Here is an 18,399-nt window from a genome sequence, read left to right as displayed (position 1 = left end):
TGAAGAAACCTGGTAGATTATATTCCAATAAGCAAGGTAATACAATGAGCCTCTGTAACAGACACCAAAGAAAGACGAAAACCTGAAAATTGTATTGGTAATGGCCTTATCTATAATGATTGGCACTATAAGTTTCTGAATGAAATGTAATTTAGTAGTGCCTTCTTGAAGAAAATCAGGCAAATGAATTACACAAATCAGAAAAAAAATAGAATTAATTTATTGTCACTTTTTGGATTCAGCTGTAGTGTTGATTTCTACTTCCTCTTTTGTTGTGTATGATATATGTAGGTAATAGGTAAAAAGAAGGCATGGTCAAAAGCCAGCAACAACATTTGATTCTTCAACAGTATTGGTTTTACCATTGCCGTTGTTAAGTTCCATGCCATAGACGTGGCCCATTTTCACACGTTTGGTCTCTAAGTATCTCTTGTTCTCGGACGTGATAAGAGTTAACAACGGGATCCTACCAGAAACAGTCAAACCATAGCCTTTGAGGCCAACATATTTTGTTGGATTGTTTGTCATCAACTTCATAGATTTAACGCCTAGATCCCTCAGTATCTGAAAAAGTAGCAACATTCCAAGGTTTAAGCCATGTCTGTGATAACTTTCCATAACAACAGTGATCGCCATGTATTTAAACAGTTAAAATTATATGCTGAGCATAAATATTAAGAGTAAATGAGCATTTCAGTCATTGAAACTGTAAGGGTCGGTCTGAGGCTCTAAAATTTGTAAAATAACAATTCAGTCCATTTAATCGAACAATGTCAATTTAGTCATTCGGCCAAAATATCTCTTTAATAAACATGCATCAAAATTCAAAAGCAATGAAAGATCTACATATTGACTTTAATAGTATCTTGCTGCGTCAAAACAAACATAGAACCTCTCAAAATGTTATTGTAAAAAATCCTTTATGGAACCATTGAGCAATTCTAATATATTACCTGTGCGCCTATGCCATATTCCCTAGAGTCAACAGGCAATCCCAACTCCTCATTGGCTTCTACGGTATCGCGTCCATCATCCTGTAAGTTATAAGCACGGAGCTTGTGGCCCAATCCAATACCTCTTCCTTCATGTCCGCGTAGATATACAAGTACTCCCCTACCGGCAGCCTCAATCTGTTCCATTGCAAGTGCAAGCTGATTTCCACAGTCACATCTGGCAGATCCAAATATGTCTCCAGTTAGACACTCTGAGTGTACCCTCACAAGAACATCTTCTCCATCTCCAATGTCACCCTGTCAAATTACAAATAGTCAAAACCTTGTCAAAAACCCATCACTAAGTGTTGCAAAATATAGGTAGTTCCACGGAAACTGTATTATATACACAAGAAATGCTCACCTTAACCATTGCAATATGCTCAATCCCGTCTAACAGAGACTTATAACAGTATGATGTGAATGGCCCCCACATTGTAGGTATTCTTGCAGCAGAAGAACGTTCCACTAATTGATCTCTCTTTCTTCTATATCTGCAATACCAATAAGTTTTAATCTCCTTGTTATGACCAAATAAGCAACAAGAAGTATCCCAGACAGCAAAAACCTTGAAAAACGAGACTTATAAAGAACACAAAATCACATAAAGAACACAACAATGAATTTGACTACCCTGTATCTGGTCTACCTTCCTAGTCAGTGCTTCTATGAATGTTCTTCACTCGTACTTAAACCACATAAGCCAGGACTCTACCATTTTCCTACAGTGGGAGCTACCCCAATTTTCGCTCTAATGACTTGATTCCTGATTATGTCTTGTCTTGTGTGACAACTCAATGTAACGTTCTCACCTCATCTCTGGAATACTGAACTTACTATTTTGTTGGTTCTTTGCTATCCAACATACAGTCTCATACAACACTGTAGGTCTTTCAGTTGTGTGATTAAGTTTTCCTTCTAAGCCTGAGTGATACATTACTATAGTAAAGCACACCAAAAGTGTTCCTTCATTTTATCCACCCTATTTGGATCCTAAAGTTAACATCTTTCTCTCTATCTCCCCATTTTCTATGAGAACCATTGAATACGAGTTTTTTTTAAAAAAAAAAAAAAAAATCATTCTCCAGAAAATATAAAAATTCCATTCAGTGAGGTTTTAACAAAAATAAACGAATTTAAATCAAAGAAACATCAATCAAAATTATTATATTTGACTAATAATATCCTCGTCAGACAAAATTAAGAACCATAAAGTCCGAGTTAGTTCAATCATTTAGTCACGATTCAAGGCCATATATATTGTGAGATATCAACTCATTTAGTATGTTGCATATGTTGGATATAAATCATGCTATCTGTGTTTGAAAGCAAAATATAATCATAAAAGACACCATAAATATGCAAATATTAAGAATTTTATTACATCTTACATGAAAAGTAACCACCATACCTTATCAAGTCAGCGATAGATACAATTTTCAAATTCTCACGCTTGGCAAATTCGCGGAGCTTAGGTAATCTAGCCATGGAACCGTCATCATCTACAATCTCACACAGAACTGCCACTGGCTCCAAACCAGCAAGTATGGTAAGATCAGCTGAAGCTTCTGTATGTCCAGCTCTCTTCAAGACACCACCATCCCTGTATTTTAGTGGGAAAATATGGCCTGGTCGGTTGAAATCAGACGGAGTTGAATCTCTAGATGCAAGGGCCAATACTGTAGTTGCCCTATCTTGAGCTGACACCCCTGTGGTGGTACCATGTTTAGCATCCTGCAAATACATTTTAAATTGTTGAAATGTATCAAATTCCATCAATAAATGCCTAACCCACATCAAAACAAAATTCCTTCAATAGCATAACAGATTAAATTTCAATAGTATCCTTGATTTGAAAACCATTTAATTTCAACAAATTAAATACATCATACAAGTGCAGCATGATATATAACAGTGAAAGACCTTAGTCCAATGTTGTCGATTGCGCGATTGCGGAAAATAGCAGTTTATTCGATCTTTTTTTACACAACAGTGTGCTATAGCTTCACTAAGCGCCTCTTATTGACAACATTTTCTACTTAATAGCGTATTGCAGACAATAGCGACTTATTCAAATTTCGCTATAGCCGCCATTTAACAACATTTCCTTAGTCAAAGAGATATTGTAATAAGTCCAGATGTGTATAGATGCAATTACGAATAGTAATACATACCACGGTCACAGTGAATGCGGTACGAAGTTTATCAGCATTAGCCTTACTGTCCACCATCAAAGGAAGCTCCAATCTATCCAGATCTTCTTCATTCATACTTACACAAACTATGCCAGTTCCATGCTTTACTATAAAAGCCATAGCTTCGGGCGTTGCCAATTCTGCTGCCATTATCAAGTCTCCTTCGTTTTCTCTATCTTCATCGTCGACAACCACTACCATCTGCATGATTAATAAACAAAATCTATCATGATCTTGGCAAAAAAAAAAAAAACAAAAACTTATAACGCTACAACAAAATAGAAGAAAAACAAAGAAACTACTATTTCACAACCTTTCCTTGACGAATGTCTTCGATGGCCTCAGGGATAGAAGAAAAACCTTCTGCAGGGATGTCCAAATCATAGTCATTGTAGTCCGCAGAGAAAAAAGTGCTTGGTATCCCTGAGTCTGATGCCGGTGTTCCATTAGACTGTTCCTTAATTAGAATAGATTCGGCACCAACAACGAGATCTTTACCAATGATAATCTCATTGGTGTTTTTCGGATAGGAAAGTAGGTCACCCCCTCCAGATGTCAATGCAGATTTAACTCTAAAAGCAGCATTGTGAGTTGAGGGAGATTTATAATTCACTTTGACAATAGGGAAATCATTGAATAATTTGAAGTGATTGGATGGCCTACATTGAAAAACAGATCAAATCAAAGGTTAACTACCTTAAAAGAGTGACAGAAAATTCCAAAATTTAAAACTGCAACGAGAAGCTACTCAGCTAAGAAATCCAGTTCAAAACATAACAGATTTCAGCAAGTTAACTGTTTGAAAAATAACATAATTGAATGTAATCACATGTGTCGGTTCATGACAAACAATTGACATGTCAAACACGTCTTAGATCAGAAGTATCAGTAATACATGTTAATATAGAAAAAAGTTATGATTAGTATATGTGATATGAAAATAAACTGTGTGTGTTAACTAACAATGGATAAAACCACGTATCATATCATATGATAAAGGTATTGTATTGAGAAAAGAAGTGGATCATGAAAAAATATATGGGGAAAATGGTTTGATGAGATTAACAGTGGATCATGAAAAGAGAGGAGAAGTTACCGTGGACAAGAGAGGAGAGGTGAGGAAGAACAAGAAGAGAGATTCAAAGTAGCCATTTGAATATGAATAGTTTTGTTTGAACTAGAAGAAGTTAATTTGGTCAAATTAAAGGTTGTACTAATCAAATCAAATCAAATCAAATAAAAATGCTGTTGTTGTTGTTGTTGTTTTGGTTGATTACATTTGTAATGTTTGTGTTATATATAGAGACAGAGAGAGAGAAGAAAAGAAATACGTAAAGTCGTCTCTATGAAAGAGGGAAAGTGGGGAGGTGCAGGAAGTAACGAAGAAACGCGGTGTGCTAACATGCCTCCTCCTACCACCCAGGCGTTCCTCTTGCCGTGCACTATATTACTATAATATGGGATATCAGTCAATTTCGTCTGTATAATGATTAGAGAAGTGATATTTTGACAACCACTTTTTGACAATTTTTGGACAACTTTCTCTCTCATACTCACATGATGTTGTTATCCTCTCTCTTCCTTTTTCTCTCTACATTGTTTTTGACCAATAAGAAGTGAGAAAAACAAGGTTGTCAACAATGTTGTCATCAAATGGATGTCAAAATATCATTACTCTAATGATTAAGCACAATTTTTCGATCTATCTCTCTTTAAGATCAGTTTTACATTGAAATATTTCGTTAATATTGTCATATTAGTCTTTCAATTTTAATATATTAAGGACTATTGTGATTACTCCTTACACATTCAAGAATAAAAATAAATATTGCTCTTGTATAATATACCAGTAAGTATCATAGTAATCATTCCTCAAAAAATAATATCATTTTGAAATTAACGTGTCTGAAAATTTTAAAATTTTATTAATTTCAAATATTAATTTTCATTTTCCTACCATAAATATTAATTTTCATTTTGAATAAATTTCAAATATGAAGTTGATATTGATTTAGTTTTTTTTATAAAAAATTTAGGTGAATTGAATTACAGGGTTTAACAAGGTAAGGGTATAACTTAAGGCATAACGAACATTAATATAGATAGTCACATATCAAATTATGTTGGCGGTGGAAGTTAAACACACGTACTTTTTTTTACGGATTACACACACCCTTTTGTAAGATATAAGTGAACTTCTTATCAATTTCATTTGCTCAAGGTGATGTTGATGATACCTTGAAATTTCAACAACTATATAGTTTCTTTGACCAAATTTCAACACCTAAATTGATTATTGGCTCTTTTGTCATTATTTATATGAATATTTATAAATTCCTTTTCTTCCAAAAGGTCTGATTCATGAGTCCAACAAAAGAAGGTCTGATTCATATTTGGTGGTATAATAATAAAGGAAATGCCCTTGAACATTCTTCCGGTAAATTTTTAGCAACTAGATTACTAATAATCTTTTTCAAAGTACGCCAAACTATTGGCAGTGGAGTGGGGGGAACGTGGTGTCAGCAATGTCGTATGCAATATGTGGGGCATGATGGCAATGGAGAAAATGATGGGCAACAAGATCCCAACGTGAAAGAATATAATAAAACAGATGCTGGAAATTGATTCCTCAAAAAGAAAATTATTTAGACTTTATCCAATGAATGAATAAGGATGGCGGTTATGTATGCTGGCATTTCAATTTGAAGTATCACTAATTTGACCATGACTAATCGGTTCAAGTGTCTAAAATATACTATTTGGCTCAATTTTTGGTGTAAAATATAAAAGGGTCTTACAACAATAAAAAAAGTGGAACTGAAGGCTGAGTTTAGACATTGGACTGTTACAACACGATGAATCAAGATTCAAATTTCAATTGATAGAAATATAAAAATAAAAAATAAATAAAGTTGAATAAATTTATTTTAAAAAAAATTATATTTCATTCACTACACTTTATTTCATCTTATATCATCATTCTAAACATATCAACTTTTCCTAAGAGAAATTTAAAATATAATTTTGCCAGTGTGAAGTTTAATTCTTCTCAATGGATAAAAAGTGATGAAGATAACAACATACTTTCTAAAACACATTTTTGAAACATTTTTTATTTGTTAAAGTTTATATGAGTCCAATCAAATTGTGTGTGATAGAAAAATGCGTTATAAGCATTATATTTTTTTTTTTGAAAGAAGGTGAGGCAATCCATGTCCTTACAAGTATGATCACATTTTTCCTCTAAAAAAGGGCGGATGGTCATATCTTTGGTGGATTCTAGGGTGATGGATCAATTAAATCCCTCATCGGTGGACCATGAAAATAAAACCGTTAGATTTTAATTAATGATTTAAATATGTTATAAATAAAAGTGAGAGTATTTACAATTGTCACACTGTATCGTGACCCCACGTCTTCCTCTCCCTACCAGGTACTACATGTTGTGATTCAATGGATGAGTTTTAATTAAACTTTCCAGATTTTTTGCAAGTTGGAAGGTGCTTCAATAGTGCAATTTCTTGAGGGCTCTTGTAAATTGACGGGAAAGAATTTAATTGGTGAAGATATTAGGAGTTATGTTGACAGTATATGATATGTATTATGTTGGTGAAGATATGAGGATTTATATGTTGGTAGTAGTTTAACTTTGACGTCCCTCACACTCTTAACATTCGTTCGATGATAGCCATTGGAGATTTTAGAATAGGAAATTTTAAATTTTCTCCATTGAATTGAATCACCATTGGAGGTCAAGAAAGTAGGTGTGGAAATTATAGATGCTCTCATTTAAATTTTCAATTGATATAGATCATTAATTAAATCTAGGAAAAATTATACTCACCTCCCATGATGTATGTCAAAATGACACTAACACCCCCTCTTATTTTAAAACTTACACCAACCTCCCTTAAGTTCTCTTGTAATACACAAACACCTCCTTTTTCTATTAACACCGTTAACTTTCCATTAATTTTATTTTTTGAAGGAATTTTCCGAGAAAAACAAACCTCCATGAATCCACCCATTGATGGTCAATTCATTATTATCATCAACAAAATTTAAACATGAGTACTTGAAAAGAAAGAAAAAAAAAACTCTCCAATGGAGTAAAATTTAGTTTCTGTGTCATCATTTACTTGAATTGTGTAGAGACTAGAGTTAGTTTTAGTATGCCAATTTGTTGAATTGTGAACTAAATCTTGATGTCAATTAAAAATGATAAATCATCATTTTTATGAACGACTTTTATTTGAAAAGACAATTGTGTTGATGTTTGGCTTCCGCTGCAGAAATCTTGAATTGTTTGGTCTACAACGTGAATATTTATTGTTCTTTCATCATCTGCTAGTGTGCGCTTTGTTTCTATATGAAATGGCCACAAATAATGTTGATACCAAGTTGTGTTTGATTGCTATTTACACGGTGCTTTTAGTTTTAGGGAAATGTTAACGAGTGCCCCCGGGGCACTCTTTAAGACTCATAAATAGTAAGCGTTTTTAAAAATGCATGTAATCATTGTCTTGGAAATCGAAATATTTGACCTTTTTAAAGAATAATTGCTTATTTTAGAATGCTTAAAGAGTGTCCCGGAGACACTCGTTAACAAGACATTAGTTTTATTAGTGGTGGATTTGGTTGATGACAACAATGATGGTTATCAACCATGGATTCAACAATTAAGGGTTTCATTTTGCCATTTTTTTTCATCTTGCTAGTAATTCAAGAATCCCCATTAAATATTAATGGAGAATTATCTAAAAGAAAAATAATTAACAGAAACTTTGTTGATGGAAAAGGGAGGCTTTTGTCTATTTGACAATAACTTAAGGGAGGTTAATGTAAGTTTTAAAACTAGAGGGGGTGTCAATGTTATTTTAGTAAACCTTAAGGGAGGTGTGTGTAATTTTCCCTTAAATCTAATAGTCCAATTTTTATGGCTCACCTGTGAGGGACTTAATTGATCCCTCACCCTAGAATCCTGACTATTTCTCATATTCTATTTCTCATATTTTCATTGATGTTTTTACTTCTTTCCAACACACGTATAGATAAAAAAAAATACATTATTAAAAAAGTCACGTAAATAGAAAAAAGTAGTTAGAGAAAACATTAGAGAAATGCTAACAACTGTCCTTAAGACACTTGTTTAAAAGTTCAAAGAAGAAACTTTTTCCTAGAAATTATGTATTCAAAACCTTGAAAGTTCAAAAAAGAACTTTTTCTATATAAGATTTATAAATCATTTATGTACTTCAAGTATTTTGGTGGGTCCATCATTGCCACATGGGGACTCAAGAACAATCATGTAGTTTTACTCCAATGCAAAAATACAAGGCAAATTCTATGGTACACCAACATTTTGAGTGTACCGGTAAACTAAATCATTAAATTAGTTGTTTTTTTGAAGAAAAAAGAATTATTTTCTATCATTGACAATTATAATAATTAAATTTTATTTACCAAAAGCGTCGACGAAATAAAATTTATTTTTTAAATTTTTTTATTGCTCATAATAAAGAATATTGATTATTTTTTATGAGAAAATGTTAAAAATTTAATATAATTCTTATAAACAATGAAATGCCTTTTTTTCTTATGAGATGGTGTTTTCTAAAATATAAATATTGTCAAATAATTATTAATTTCATAAAATGATCGTTAATACACCTTAATTTGTGAGGTGTACCATAGAAGTTCCCAAAATATAATGTTTGTTCTTAATTTGTTCTAAGTGGATCGCTCACATCAGTGCTCTCCAATGTTCTGAGAACCGTTCTCCAACATGGCCATAAAAACAAGTTCTCATGCGCCTCAAGAACAGGGGCGGAGCTACTTATATAGTTGTGTGGGCATGTGCCTTCACTAATAATTTCATTCTAGTGTACTAATATATAGTGTTATGTCAATTGCCAACTACATGCCCCCAATACTTCGTAAAAAAATATTCATTTTACCAAAGTAAAATAGTCCAGTTATATATTTAATATCTCATTTATGATAAGTTGATCCATTAACAAATGTAATTAGTTTTGTATGAGAAAGAGATATTGTGAGTTGTTTTACGAAATTGTCCTTAATAAAAGATATGTGAAAGAAAATTAAAGAATTGAAAGAAGAGGGAGTAATAAATAACCAAGGTTATAATAGAAAAAAATGACATTAATGTTTCATTGGTTTTATAAAGTGACATATAAATTGGGACAAATATTTTTTCCAAAACGACATATAATTTAAGACGGATGGGGTATTTCTTTTGTGTAATGAGTGATTCATCTGTAATAAAATTTTGTTCCAAATAAAAAGATCTTTTGTGTAAAAAAAATAATGATCTTTGCAATTTTCAATGCAATCTTAATTTTTTTTTATTGTACACTAATACTTGCATTATTGTTAAGCCAATTACTTCCAATTTGTATTTATGAAAATGTAAATACATTAATATGTGATAAGAGTAAAAAAAAAATTAACATGTAGTTTTTTTTTGGTAAACTAGTATTTTTAGTATTACACAGATTATGAATATTGCCTCCACAATCTAAAATTTCTGGCTCCGCCGTTGCTCAAGAACATGGCATAGAACAACATTGGAGTTGCTCTTAGTATCGAGTTCTTTTAGGGGAGTTCTCCGAATTGATGTTGCTCCAACATGTACTACAAAAATTATTCTTATGGAAATGAAATAAGTGTGTTTCTTTAGGGTTTGTTTGATTCAACCAAGTGAATGAAATATGAGAAATTTTAATTGTGGGAAGGGAAAAAGGGGGGATGTGGTAGATGAATTTGAATTACATATATGGTTTGTTCATAAGGAAAGTGGATGAACTTCATAAATTTACATATTTATTCTTATAATTTTACAACAATTATTAATGTGGAAGCATCAAGATTAATTTCTGGAAATACATCATAGAAGACTTTATTGATAGAGAAAGGGTTTTACCGAATATATTTTTCTTATGATGGATGAGAAGAAGAATAGAGATTTTTTTATATATACAAATAGAAATCTTAACTAACTACCCTATATGAAATGGAATATAACAGAATAATAGGCAACTAATTGCTCTTAATAATAACTAATAATGTAAACATTAATATTTGGTACACCCCCACAGGATGGACTATGGAGATCAAGTAGTTTGGAAAGATGAGATTCAAAGGCAGGCTTATGAAGTTTTGTTTGATGAGAAAATCTGCCACCTGAGGCAGCAGAATTGATGGGAAACAATTTAACCAGATCAGTATCTATCTTCTCTCAAATGATGTGACAGTCGATTTCAATGTGCTTGGATCGTTCATGAAATGTTTGATTGTGAGATTGCTGAAATTGTCACAATAAACAGATATAGGTTGAGGAAAAGTGATGTAGAGGTCTTTGAACAAGTAATGAAGTGATGTAGGTTGACCAGCTTAACATGTTAAATAAAGGAGCCTCCCTATAATCCTTCTATGTTGAGATTCATCATCAAAAAGAGGTGAGTCGGTGCAGTGCAGTTTCAAAGTAGTATCTTAGGGAGTACTTAGCATATCAATGAGCCTCCCTATAAGCTTTGGAATGTTTGTATCCAAGATAAATAAATAAATCAGACAAGACAACTTAGCATATCAATGTCAGCTAGCTTGTTTAAGACCATAAATGGGATTTGCAAACTTTTGTAGTGCCAAGAGTGTTGTTTTGAATTTTAAAACCTTGAGGTATATACATGCAGACTTCCTCGTGGAGGTCTCCATGAAAGATAGCGTTATTCACATCCAATTGTTGCAAGTACCATTTTTTAATAGAAGCAAGACTGCAAGAGCAAGGAGATGTCTTACAATGGTGAGTTTGGCCACATGAAAGAAAGTGTCAAAATAGTCTACCTCTTCAAGTTGGGTATTAACCTTTTGTAACCCAATTGAGCTTTGTATTTCTCATTAGAGCCATCCGCATTATATTTTATTTTGTACATCTAATAGGTGTTATTTTTTTGTTCTTCAAATAGTATAGTGACTAAAAATTTACTTTTTTTTAAAAGGTGAATAAGTGAGATGACCGAGGTTCAAACCTCAACCTCAACATGTGTCATGTAATCTCTTTACCAACTGAGTTAAACTCACGGATACATTCCACTAGGTGTTATATTAAAAAGTAAATCACAATGATCCAAGTATTAGTTGAAATAAGAGCATCCAATTTTTGTTTCATTGCAGTGTTTGTCACTGATTAATATAAAAAATATAAAACAATTTTTTTATCACTAATAAATATAAAAAAAAATTATGGCAGTTATCATTGATGCATCAAAAGTACGTGACAAACATTTGTCATTGATTAATGTAAAAAGAAAAAAAAAACATCACAATTTTTCATGGATAAATACAATTTTGATAACACTTATTTTTTTTACAAAATTTTAATAACATAATCTTTAATTAATCAAAATAACTTAGGTATTCAATATTTTGATAACACTTAACATAACAATATTTTTCATTAAAAAAACATAACAACGATATTCACGACAAACTCAAATATTTGCCTAATTATTTATAACAACATGTGTGTGTCTATATATATATATATATTTAAAAAAAAGATCTATAACAATATATAAATGAATTTTGATTTTTACAATTATACTCTTAAGCAAATTTGTTTATAAGAATGTTATATAATTGATGTAATGAAAAAAGATAAAAATTTAGATTATATTTAGTATATTATTTGTGTCATTGAAAAAATATATGCATAATTTGATACAATTTAAAAATCACGAACAATAAACATGATTAATAAAATATATGTGTTAACGCAATAAAACAATGGATATACATGCTTGTATGAACATTTTTTTATATTAACAATTCAATTTTTGGGGGAAAGGAGGCTTAATAATTTAGAATTTGTCCGATAAGTGAATCATTGACAAAAGTTGTTTTATGTAGAAATAGAACTCAGATTCTTTTAAAACATCTGTCATTTGATAGAGTTCATTAATAATTTGAACTAAAGAAATGCTAAGAACATATCTCAAAAAAAAAAAATGCTAAGAACATTCTTTTTCTAACACTCTCTTTAACATTCACTCTCCTATTTAATGAAACTTGAGTCTCACTTATTTATGTAAGATCTATTTTCAAAGTGCGGTGTCCATGTGAATTTCACCTAATAAAAAAGTGGGTGTTAGAGAAGTATCACTCCTCTATGATCCAGAATTACTTTGGTTGTATGAAAACTATGAGTCCTAGTAAGATAATAGTACTACTAAAGGGGAAGAAAGAAAGTGGTTTGAAAGGATTCTCCAAAATATGTGAAAACGACATCGATAATAACAAGGCACATGTGAGTCACACAACAGAATATGAAGAAATGAAAACCGAACCCAGAAATAAATCACAAACTATGATTGGTTATGAATAATACAAATTAAATAAATCCCTCAAATTTACCTTATTTTTCATTTCACACAACAAAACAGTCACATTGGTCACTCCGAACCGAACATAAGTGAGTGACAAGTTACAACGAACAACCTCAATCTCAAACAAACCAAAGCCTCACAAATTACAATTGTTGTTGTTCTGTCCCAACTTCCAATGGAGAGTTTTGCACTTCACTCACTCTCCACAACTTCTTCACCCACCTTCTTCCTCCATCATCATCATCATCGTTCTTCACGACCCATCTTCAGATCTCAATTCTCTCTTCCACAAAACCCATCTTCACGTTCAATCCCATCACTCAAATCATCACAATCCTTCTCTTTTCCCTCCAAAGTTTCAACCTTTAACCTTTTCTCAAAACCCCATTTCCCAATTCATGCTAATTCAACTCCACCACCTTCACAATCACCACCTTCAAAACCCAATATTCTTCAAGGTGCAAAGCCAATTCCTTTTGTAATTTCAATCTTGATTGGTCTCACTGTAAGGTTCTTTGTTCCTAAACCAGTTGAAGTTACACCTCAAGCATGGCAATTGCTTTCAATTTTCCTTTCAACTATAGCTGGCCTTGTGTTAAGCCCGTTGCCGGTTGGAGCTTGGGCTTTTCTTGGCCTGACAACATCTGTGGTCACAAAAACTCTAACCTTTACAGCTGCATTTAGTGCTTTTACTAATGAAGTTATTTGGTTGATTGTGATATCGTTTTTCTTCGCTCGCGGGTTTGTGAAGACGGGTTTAGGGGATAGAATTGCTACTTATTTTGTGAAATGGATGGGGAAGAGTACTTTAGGACTTTCTTATGGTTTGACATTTAGTGAAGTTCTTATTGCACCTGCTATGCCTAGTACTACTGCTAGAGCTGGTGGTGTTTTTTTGCCTATTATTAAGTCACTTTCACTCTCTGCTGGTAGTGAACCTAATAGTCCCTCCTCTAAGAGATTGGGAGCTTTTCTTATTCAGAACCAATTTCAGGTTTGGATTTACTCTCTCACTTTTTACTCTACTTAAGGTTAAGAGCTTAGTTTTGATATAATGTTAGTTTATAATGTTATACACGGTCAACAAACTACAATCGATTATATGATTGAATTGAGAAGTAGTTATGATTGAAATCGGATGTTTTTTAATGATCTGGTGACTGTGAATATAATGTGAGTTTAAAATGTTCTACACCGTCAAGAAATTACAATCGGTTATATTATTGACTTTAGAACTAGTTAGGATTGAAATCAAATGTTTTTAACGATCTGACACCTCTATATTTATTAGATGAAATGAAATTGTGTTCACCTTGCTAACATATATGTTAGATCACACATACACCGTATTTTGAATAAAAGACACACCTTGCCTCTCAATTAAACATGATGGAAAGTGTGTCATTTAAGTACAATTCAGAGAAAGTGTGCTTTTCCCTAATTTTTGTGAGTTAAAGGAATGACTTGGCATGCTGTGATTACTGCAATACAAGCATGATCATTTCCTTTTTCTTTTTTCATGAACAATTCAATTATAAAATTTGGAAGCAAATGACATATAAATAGAGGTAACTTAAGGAGTTAACATAAGAACGTTTGATTTGAATGCAAATTTTTATTTTATTTTTTATTTTTTTATGGAAAGTTTTATGACAAAATTTTCAGATGATTTAGTGAATACATTGAAGTGAAAAAAAAAATCATTTTACTGTTGAATATTTAACCAAATAATCACTTAGGATAGATTTCATGACATTTGTTTTTTCAAATTTCGCTTTCTTGTGAAACAACTCAGATGATATTGCCAGGTTGGTGTATGCTTTTGCCTTGTAAAATTGTATTTCATCATTGGTTCTGTTTTGATCCATGCATCCCACTCCACTTATTGGGATAAGGCTTAGTGGTGGTGGTGGTTGTTGTATTGGTTGTGTTTTGATTTTATGAGACATGATGGCTTTCTGTATTGCTTATTATAATTATGTATTCTCACTTCTCGGCAATGATCATCGTATACTAATTTCACCGAACTCTCCTTCCACTTGCTGTGTTTCTTGCTTGCAAATTGCTATCATATGTCAATGAAATAACTTTTGTGTTACCTCTGTGACATGTAACAGTCTGCCGGTAACTCCAGTGCTCTTTTCCTAACTGCTGCTGCTCAAAATCTGCTCTGTGTTAAATTAGCACAGGAGCTTGGGGTGGTAATTTCAAACCCTTGGGTTACGTGGTTTAAAGCAGCTAGTGTACCTGCATTTGTTTGTCTTCTTGCTACACCGTTGATTTTATACACGATCTATCCTCCTGAAATTAAAGACACGCCAGAGGCACCTGCCCTGGCTGCAAAGAAATTGGAAACAATGGGCCCTGTCACTCAAAATGAGTGGGTTATGGTTGCTACAATGCTTCTTGCAGTCTCTTTGTGGATCTTTGGGTATGTCATATGCTTTCTACTGCATTAGTCTATTGTTAGTTTTGATTGAGTAAATGATCTCATGGTGATGCTGACAATATTGAACTTTGAAGGAAGAGTGTTTTTCTAGTTTTTATCATTGTTTTAGCCTCCAGATTTAAGCTCCTTTTCTCATATGGATTAATTGCTCTTTCGTTCAACATGAATTCTAATAAAATATTATGGTGTAATTTAATCCATGTAGCCAACCCCACTTAGGGCCTGTTTGGATTGACTTATCTGAATTTATTTACTGACATAAGCACTTGTGGTTGGGAGAGCTTATCGAAACATCTTATGACATGTCCATAGGGAGTTTTCAGCTTATTTCCATAAGCTGACTCACTGGGATAGCTTATGAAAACAACTTATTGGCTATTACTTGTATGAAAATAATCTGACTTTATTTTAAATTTTTGTTATAGAAATAGCTTATATATTAACATCTATTCCCTCCGTCCCTAACTATAAGCTCCCTTTGAAGAATTTTGTCTCTAAATTTAGCGCCCTATGCAATTTACTTGGTGCATTTTTTTCTTCATACACACCCCTTATTAATACTACTAATATATCTTGGAATACGGAAGTTAGGCATATTAATATACTAAGGATATTATAAGAAGATCTACATGCAAAAAGAGCACATTAAATTCACTAACCACTTTTCTTAATATACGTGAAAAGAAAGTAAGAGGTGCTTGTAAAAAGAGATGGAGGGATTATATGATAAGCGCTTATATTATCAGTGCTTAATTAAGCTGTTTATCCAAGTGGGAAAAGGCATCGACTGTGGTTGTGTATAATAAGTTATGATTACGATGTGATATCATCATATCATTTGCAAATAGTTATAGACTTATAGTTCATTTTATTTGATGTCTTCCCAAACTATACCTGTGCAAGTCATTATACCTCCTTTTATGTGTTAAGAGTTTTGCTACATCTGTAGATTGTTGTTTCTCTCACAATGCAATTTCAACTAGTTGAATTCAATACTATCATCACTATTTCTTTGGTCTTGCAGAGAGACTCTTGGCATAGCAAGTGCTGTAGCTGCAATGCTTGGTTTATCAATACTCCTTGTCTTAGGAGTCCTTGACTGGGATGACTGCTTGAATGAAAAATCAGCATGGGATACCTTGGCTTGGTTTGCCATTCTAGTGGGTATGGCAAGTCAGTTGACAAACCTCGGGATTGTGAGCTGGATGTCTGATTGTGTGGCCAACAGCCTTCGATCATTCTCCTTGAGCTGGCCGGCTTCATTGGCTGTTCTTCAGGCCGCTTATTTCTTCATCCACTACCTTTTTGCAAGCCAGACTGGGCATGTAGGGGCTTTATACTCTGCGTTTCTTGCCATGCATAGGGCAGCTGGTGTCCCTGGTACTCTCGCAGCGCTTGCTTTAGGTTATAATACCAATCTTTTCGGTGCAATTACACACTATAGCAGTGGTCAAGCTGCTGTATACTATGGAGGTTTGTCCCTATCTATAACATGCCCGCCACATGATTTCTGTTTTTCTTTCCTGCGAATTAACTAATTAGCTCACATTTTTTCAGTAACTTTGTTTCAATTCCCTACATTTACGTTACATGTATTATTTATCCTTCCCTACGCTTCATTTCTGTTTGTTTAATGGTATAACTGGTGGAAATAAAATTATTTGTGCTTAAACCCAGTTGGGTTGGCCTGGTGGTATTGGTTTGGGATCTGGGAGTGTGCTCCTCCTCGAAGTCTCAGGTTCGATTCTCTCCGGTGTCAATTTGGGTGGGCTAATTTAGCTTATTCAAAAAAAATTATTTGTGATTTCAAAAACCTTCCAAAATAAATGTTTTTATTCTTATAAAGGTGATTTCTAGCTGCAATTAGTGACCAAAAGGCTATATTTGCTAAGGCAAAACTAATCTGTGTCACTCTTTATACTTTGTGAATTTGACTTAAAGATATGTTGAAGTGTGATAGCTAATGTGATTTCAATTCTTGTTTTTGAACAGCTGGCTATATAGACCTTCCCGATATATTCAAAACGGGTTTTATTATGGCATTTATTAATGCTGTCATCTGGGGAGGTGTTGGCTCTATCTGGTGGAAATTTTTGGGCTTGTATTAATTACTTTGCATTTCCTTGTAAGTAAATAGCAGTTCTCTATGCTTCTTTATTCCCGGCCAAAAGATAAGGTCCTTCATTTGAGGACAGTTGAGTTCATCATTTTAACATGAAGCTTTTTCTGCTTTTGGCTCACTTATTTGTTAGTTTAAATAATGTTAGTTATCTTTGCCTTACTTAATAAACATTCACTGATATACTTACAATGATTTGAATGCGGGAACATGATGGCAAGTTCCATAATAATTTATACCTAGTTTCACCATGTGCTGGGAGTTTCTTTCCCTTGTGCAGAATTCATGTGTAGCTCTTCTGTTTGCGCCTTTGTCTGTGATAGGTAATTTTGAATTGAGATATTTCACATACATCATTTTCTATTATTGATGCGTGACATTTCCCTTCGTATTTACACGTTTTTTTTTAAAGTTTCCTATCATTGTAGAGACATGAATCTGCTTCACTTGATTAATTGTAAATAATATATTTCAATGGTTTTCTCAAAATCTCTAGTCACTTGAGCTAAGTAGTGTTAACTTGTGATAACAATGTCTATGAATAAAGTAGAAGCACATTAAGCAGATTAAAGCGGGTAAAAATGGATCCATCTTTCAAACTTTTTGAAGCATTCCCTGTTACTGTACTATGGAAGAATGCCTTGCCCCCGTTTAAACAATGAACATAAATGTGGCCAGCATTTTAGTTTCATGTCCCCACTTTGCTCTCGTTGATGGTAATAACATGAGATTTTAGTTTATTACCTTCACCGTTACGAACGTTTAACGATAGCCTAGGTTGGACCGTTGGAATATAAGATCTGATACCTGCATCACACATCTGATAGTAAGTTTCCTAGTGGTATATAATATAGCAATGGAAACAAAACAATACGCCTTTTAAAAAATTTAATTTCATGCGTACTAGGTGTGTGTCTACGAATTAAGATCAGCAATAGTCGTGAATTCAGTCATTGAATCAGAAATGTTGGATGAAAATGACAACTTTTTTGATCTCTTGTTTGAATCCAATTCATACATTTGAAATGAGTTTTTTTTTTTCTTTTTTTCTTTTCTTTCTGGAAGTTCATCCAATATTCTTGATTCTTTGACTAGAGTGATTGTGTGAATTTGTGATCGATTGTAAACTGCAGTCTCTCTAAGAATTAACAACATGTCAAATCACCCTGCAGCTTGAACATCAACCAACCAAATATGGATCTTCGAGTTTCGACGGTCTGGAGAAGAGGATAAGGGTACT

At 33.0% G+C, this 18,399-nt stretch overlaps 2 protein-coding genes across 2 annotated transcripts; one reads left to right on the top strand and one right to left on the bottom strand.

The window, feature by feature from the left end:
• Window positions 1–4,458, bottom strand: LOC146943619 (bifunctional riboflavin biosynthesis protein RIBA 1, chloroplastic-like). Its single transcript, XM_085741888.1, has 7 exons — window positions 4,284–4,458; window positions 3,501–3,846; window positions 3,167–3,388; window positions 2,404–2,726; window positions 1,357–1,486; window positions 954–1,250; window positions 1–564 (listed from the first exon to the last, which is right to left on the bottom strand). The coding sequence occupies exons 1-7, from the start codon at window positions 4,337–4,339 to the stop codon at window positions 316–318; spliced, it is 1,623 nt and encodes a 540-aa protein (XP_085598014.1). The 5' UTR covers window positions 4,340–4,458; the 3' UTR covers window positions 1–315.
• Window positions 4,459–12,706: 8,248 nt separating this feature from the next.
• Window positions 12,707–17,410, top strand: DIT2.1 (dicarboxylate transport 2.1). Its single transcript, XM_085741885.1, has 4 exons — window positions 12,707–13,585; window positions 14,709–15,022; window positions 16,065–16,513; window positions 17,033–17,410. The coding sequence occupies exons 1-4, from the start codon at window positions 12,767–12,769 to the stop codon at window positions 17,146–17,148; spliced, it is 1,698 nt and encodes a 565-aa protein (XP_085598011.1). The 5' UTR covers window positions 12,707–12,766; the 3' UTR covers window positions 17,149–17,410.
• Window positions 17,411–18,399: the final 989 nt, after the last annotated feature.

The sequence above is a fragment of the Medicago sativa genome, chromosome 2 (assembly GCF_051527215.1).
Source record: "Medicago sativa cultivar Bolivia chromosome 2, Bolivia_mono, whole genome shotgun sequence".
Taxonomy (NCBI): Eukaryota; Viridiplantae; Streptophyta; class Magnoliopsida; order Fabales; family Fabaceae; genus Medicago; species Medicago sativa.
Note: the sequence above shows the minus strand (reverse complement) of the source record. Positions and strands in the feature narration are given on the sequence as shown.

Coding starts and splice junctions, on each gene's coding strand:
- LOC146943619 (XM_085741888.1), bottom strand. CDS start 4,339: ATGGCTACTTTGAATCTCTCTTCTTGTTCTTCCTCACCTCTCCTCTCT. Junction 3,389..3,500: donor AAGACATTCGTCAAGGAAAG/GTTGTGAAATAG, acceptor TTAATCATGCAG/ATGGTAGTGGTTGTCGACGA. Junction 1,251..1,356: donor AGCATATTGCAATGGTTAAG/GTGAGCATTTCT, acceptor GTAATTTGACAG/GGTGACATTGGAGATGGAGA.
- DIT2.1 (XM_085741885.1), top strand. CDS start 12,767: ATGGAGAGTTTTGCACTTCACTCACTCTCCACAACTTCTTCACCCACC. Junction 15,023..16,064: donor GTCTCTTTGTGGATCTTTGG/GTATGTCATATG, acceptor TTGGTCTTGCAG/AGAGACTCTTGGCATAGCAA. Junction 16,514..17,032: donor AGCTGCTGTATACTATGGAG/GTTTGTCCCTAT, acceptor GTTTTTGAACAG/CTGGCTATATAGACCTTCCC.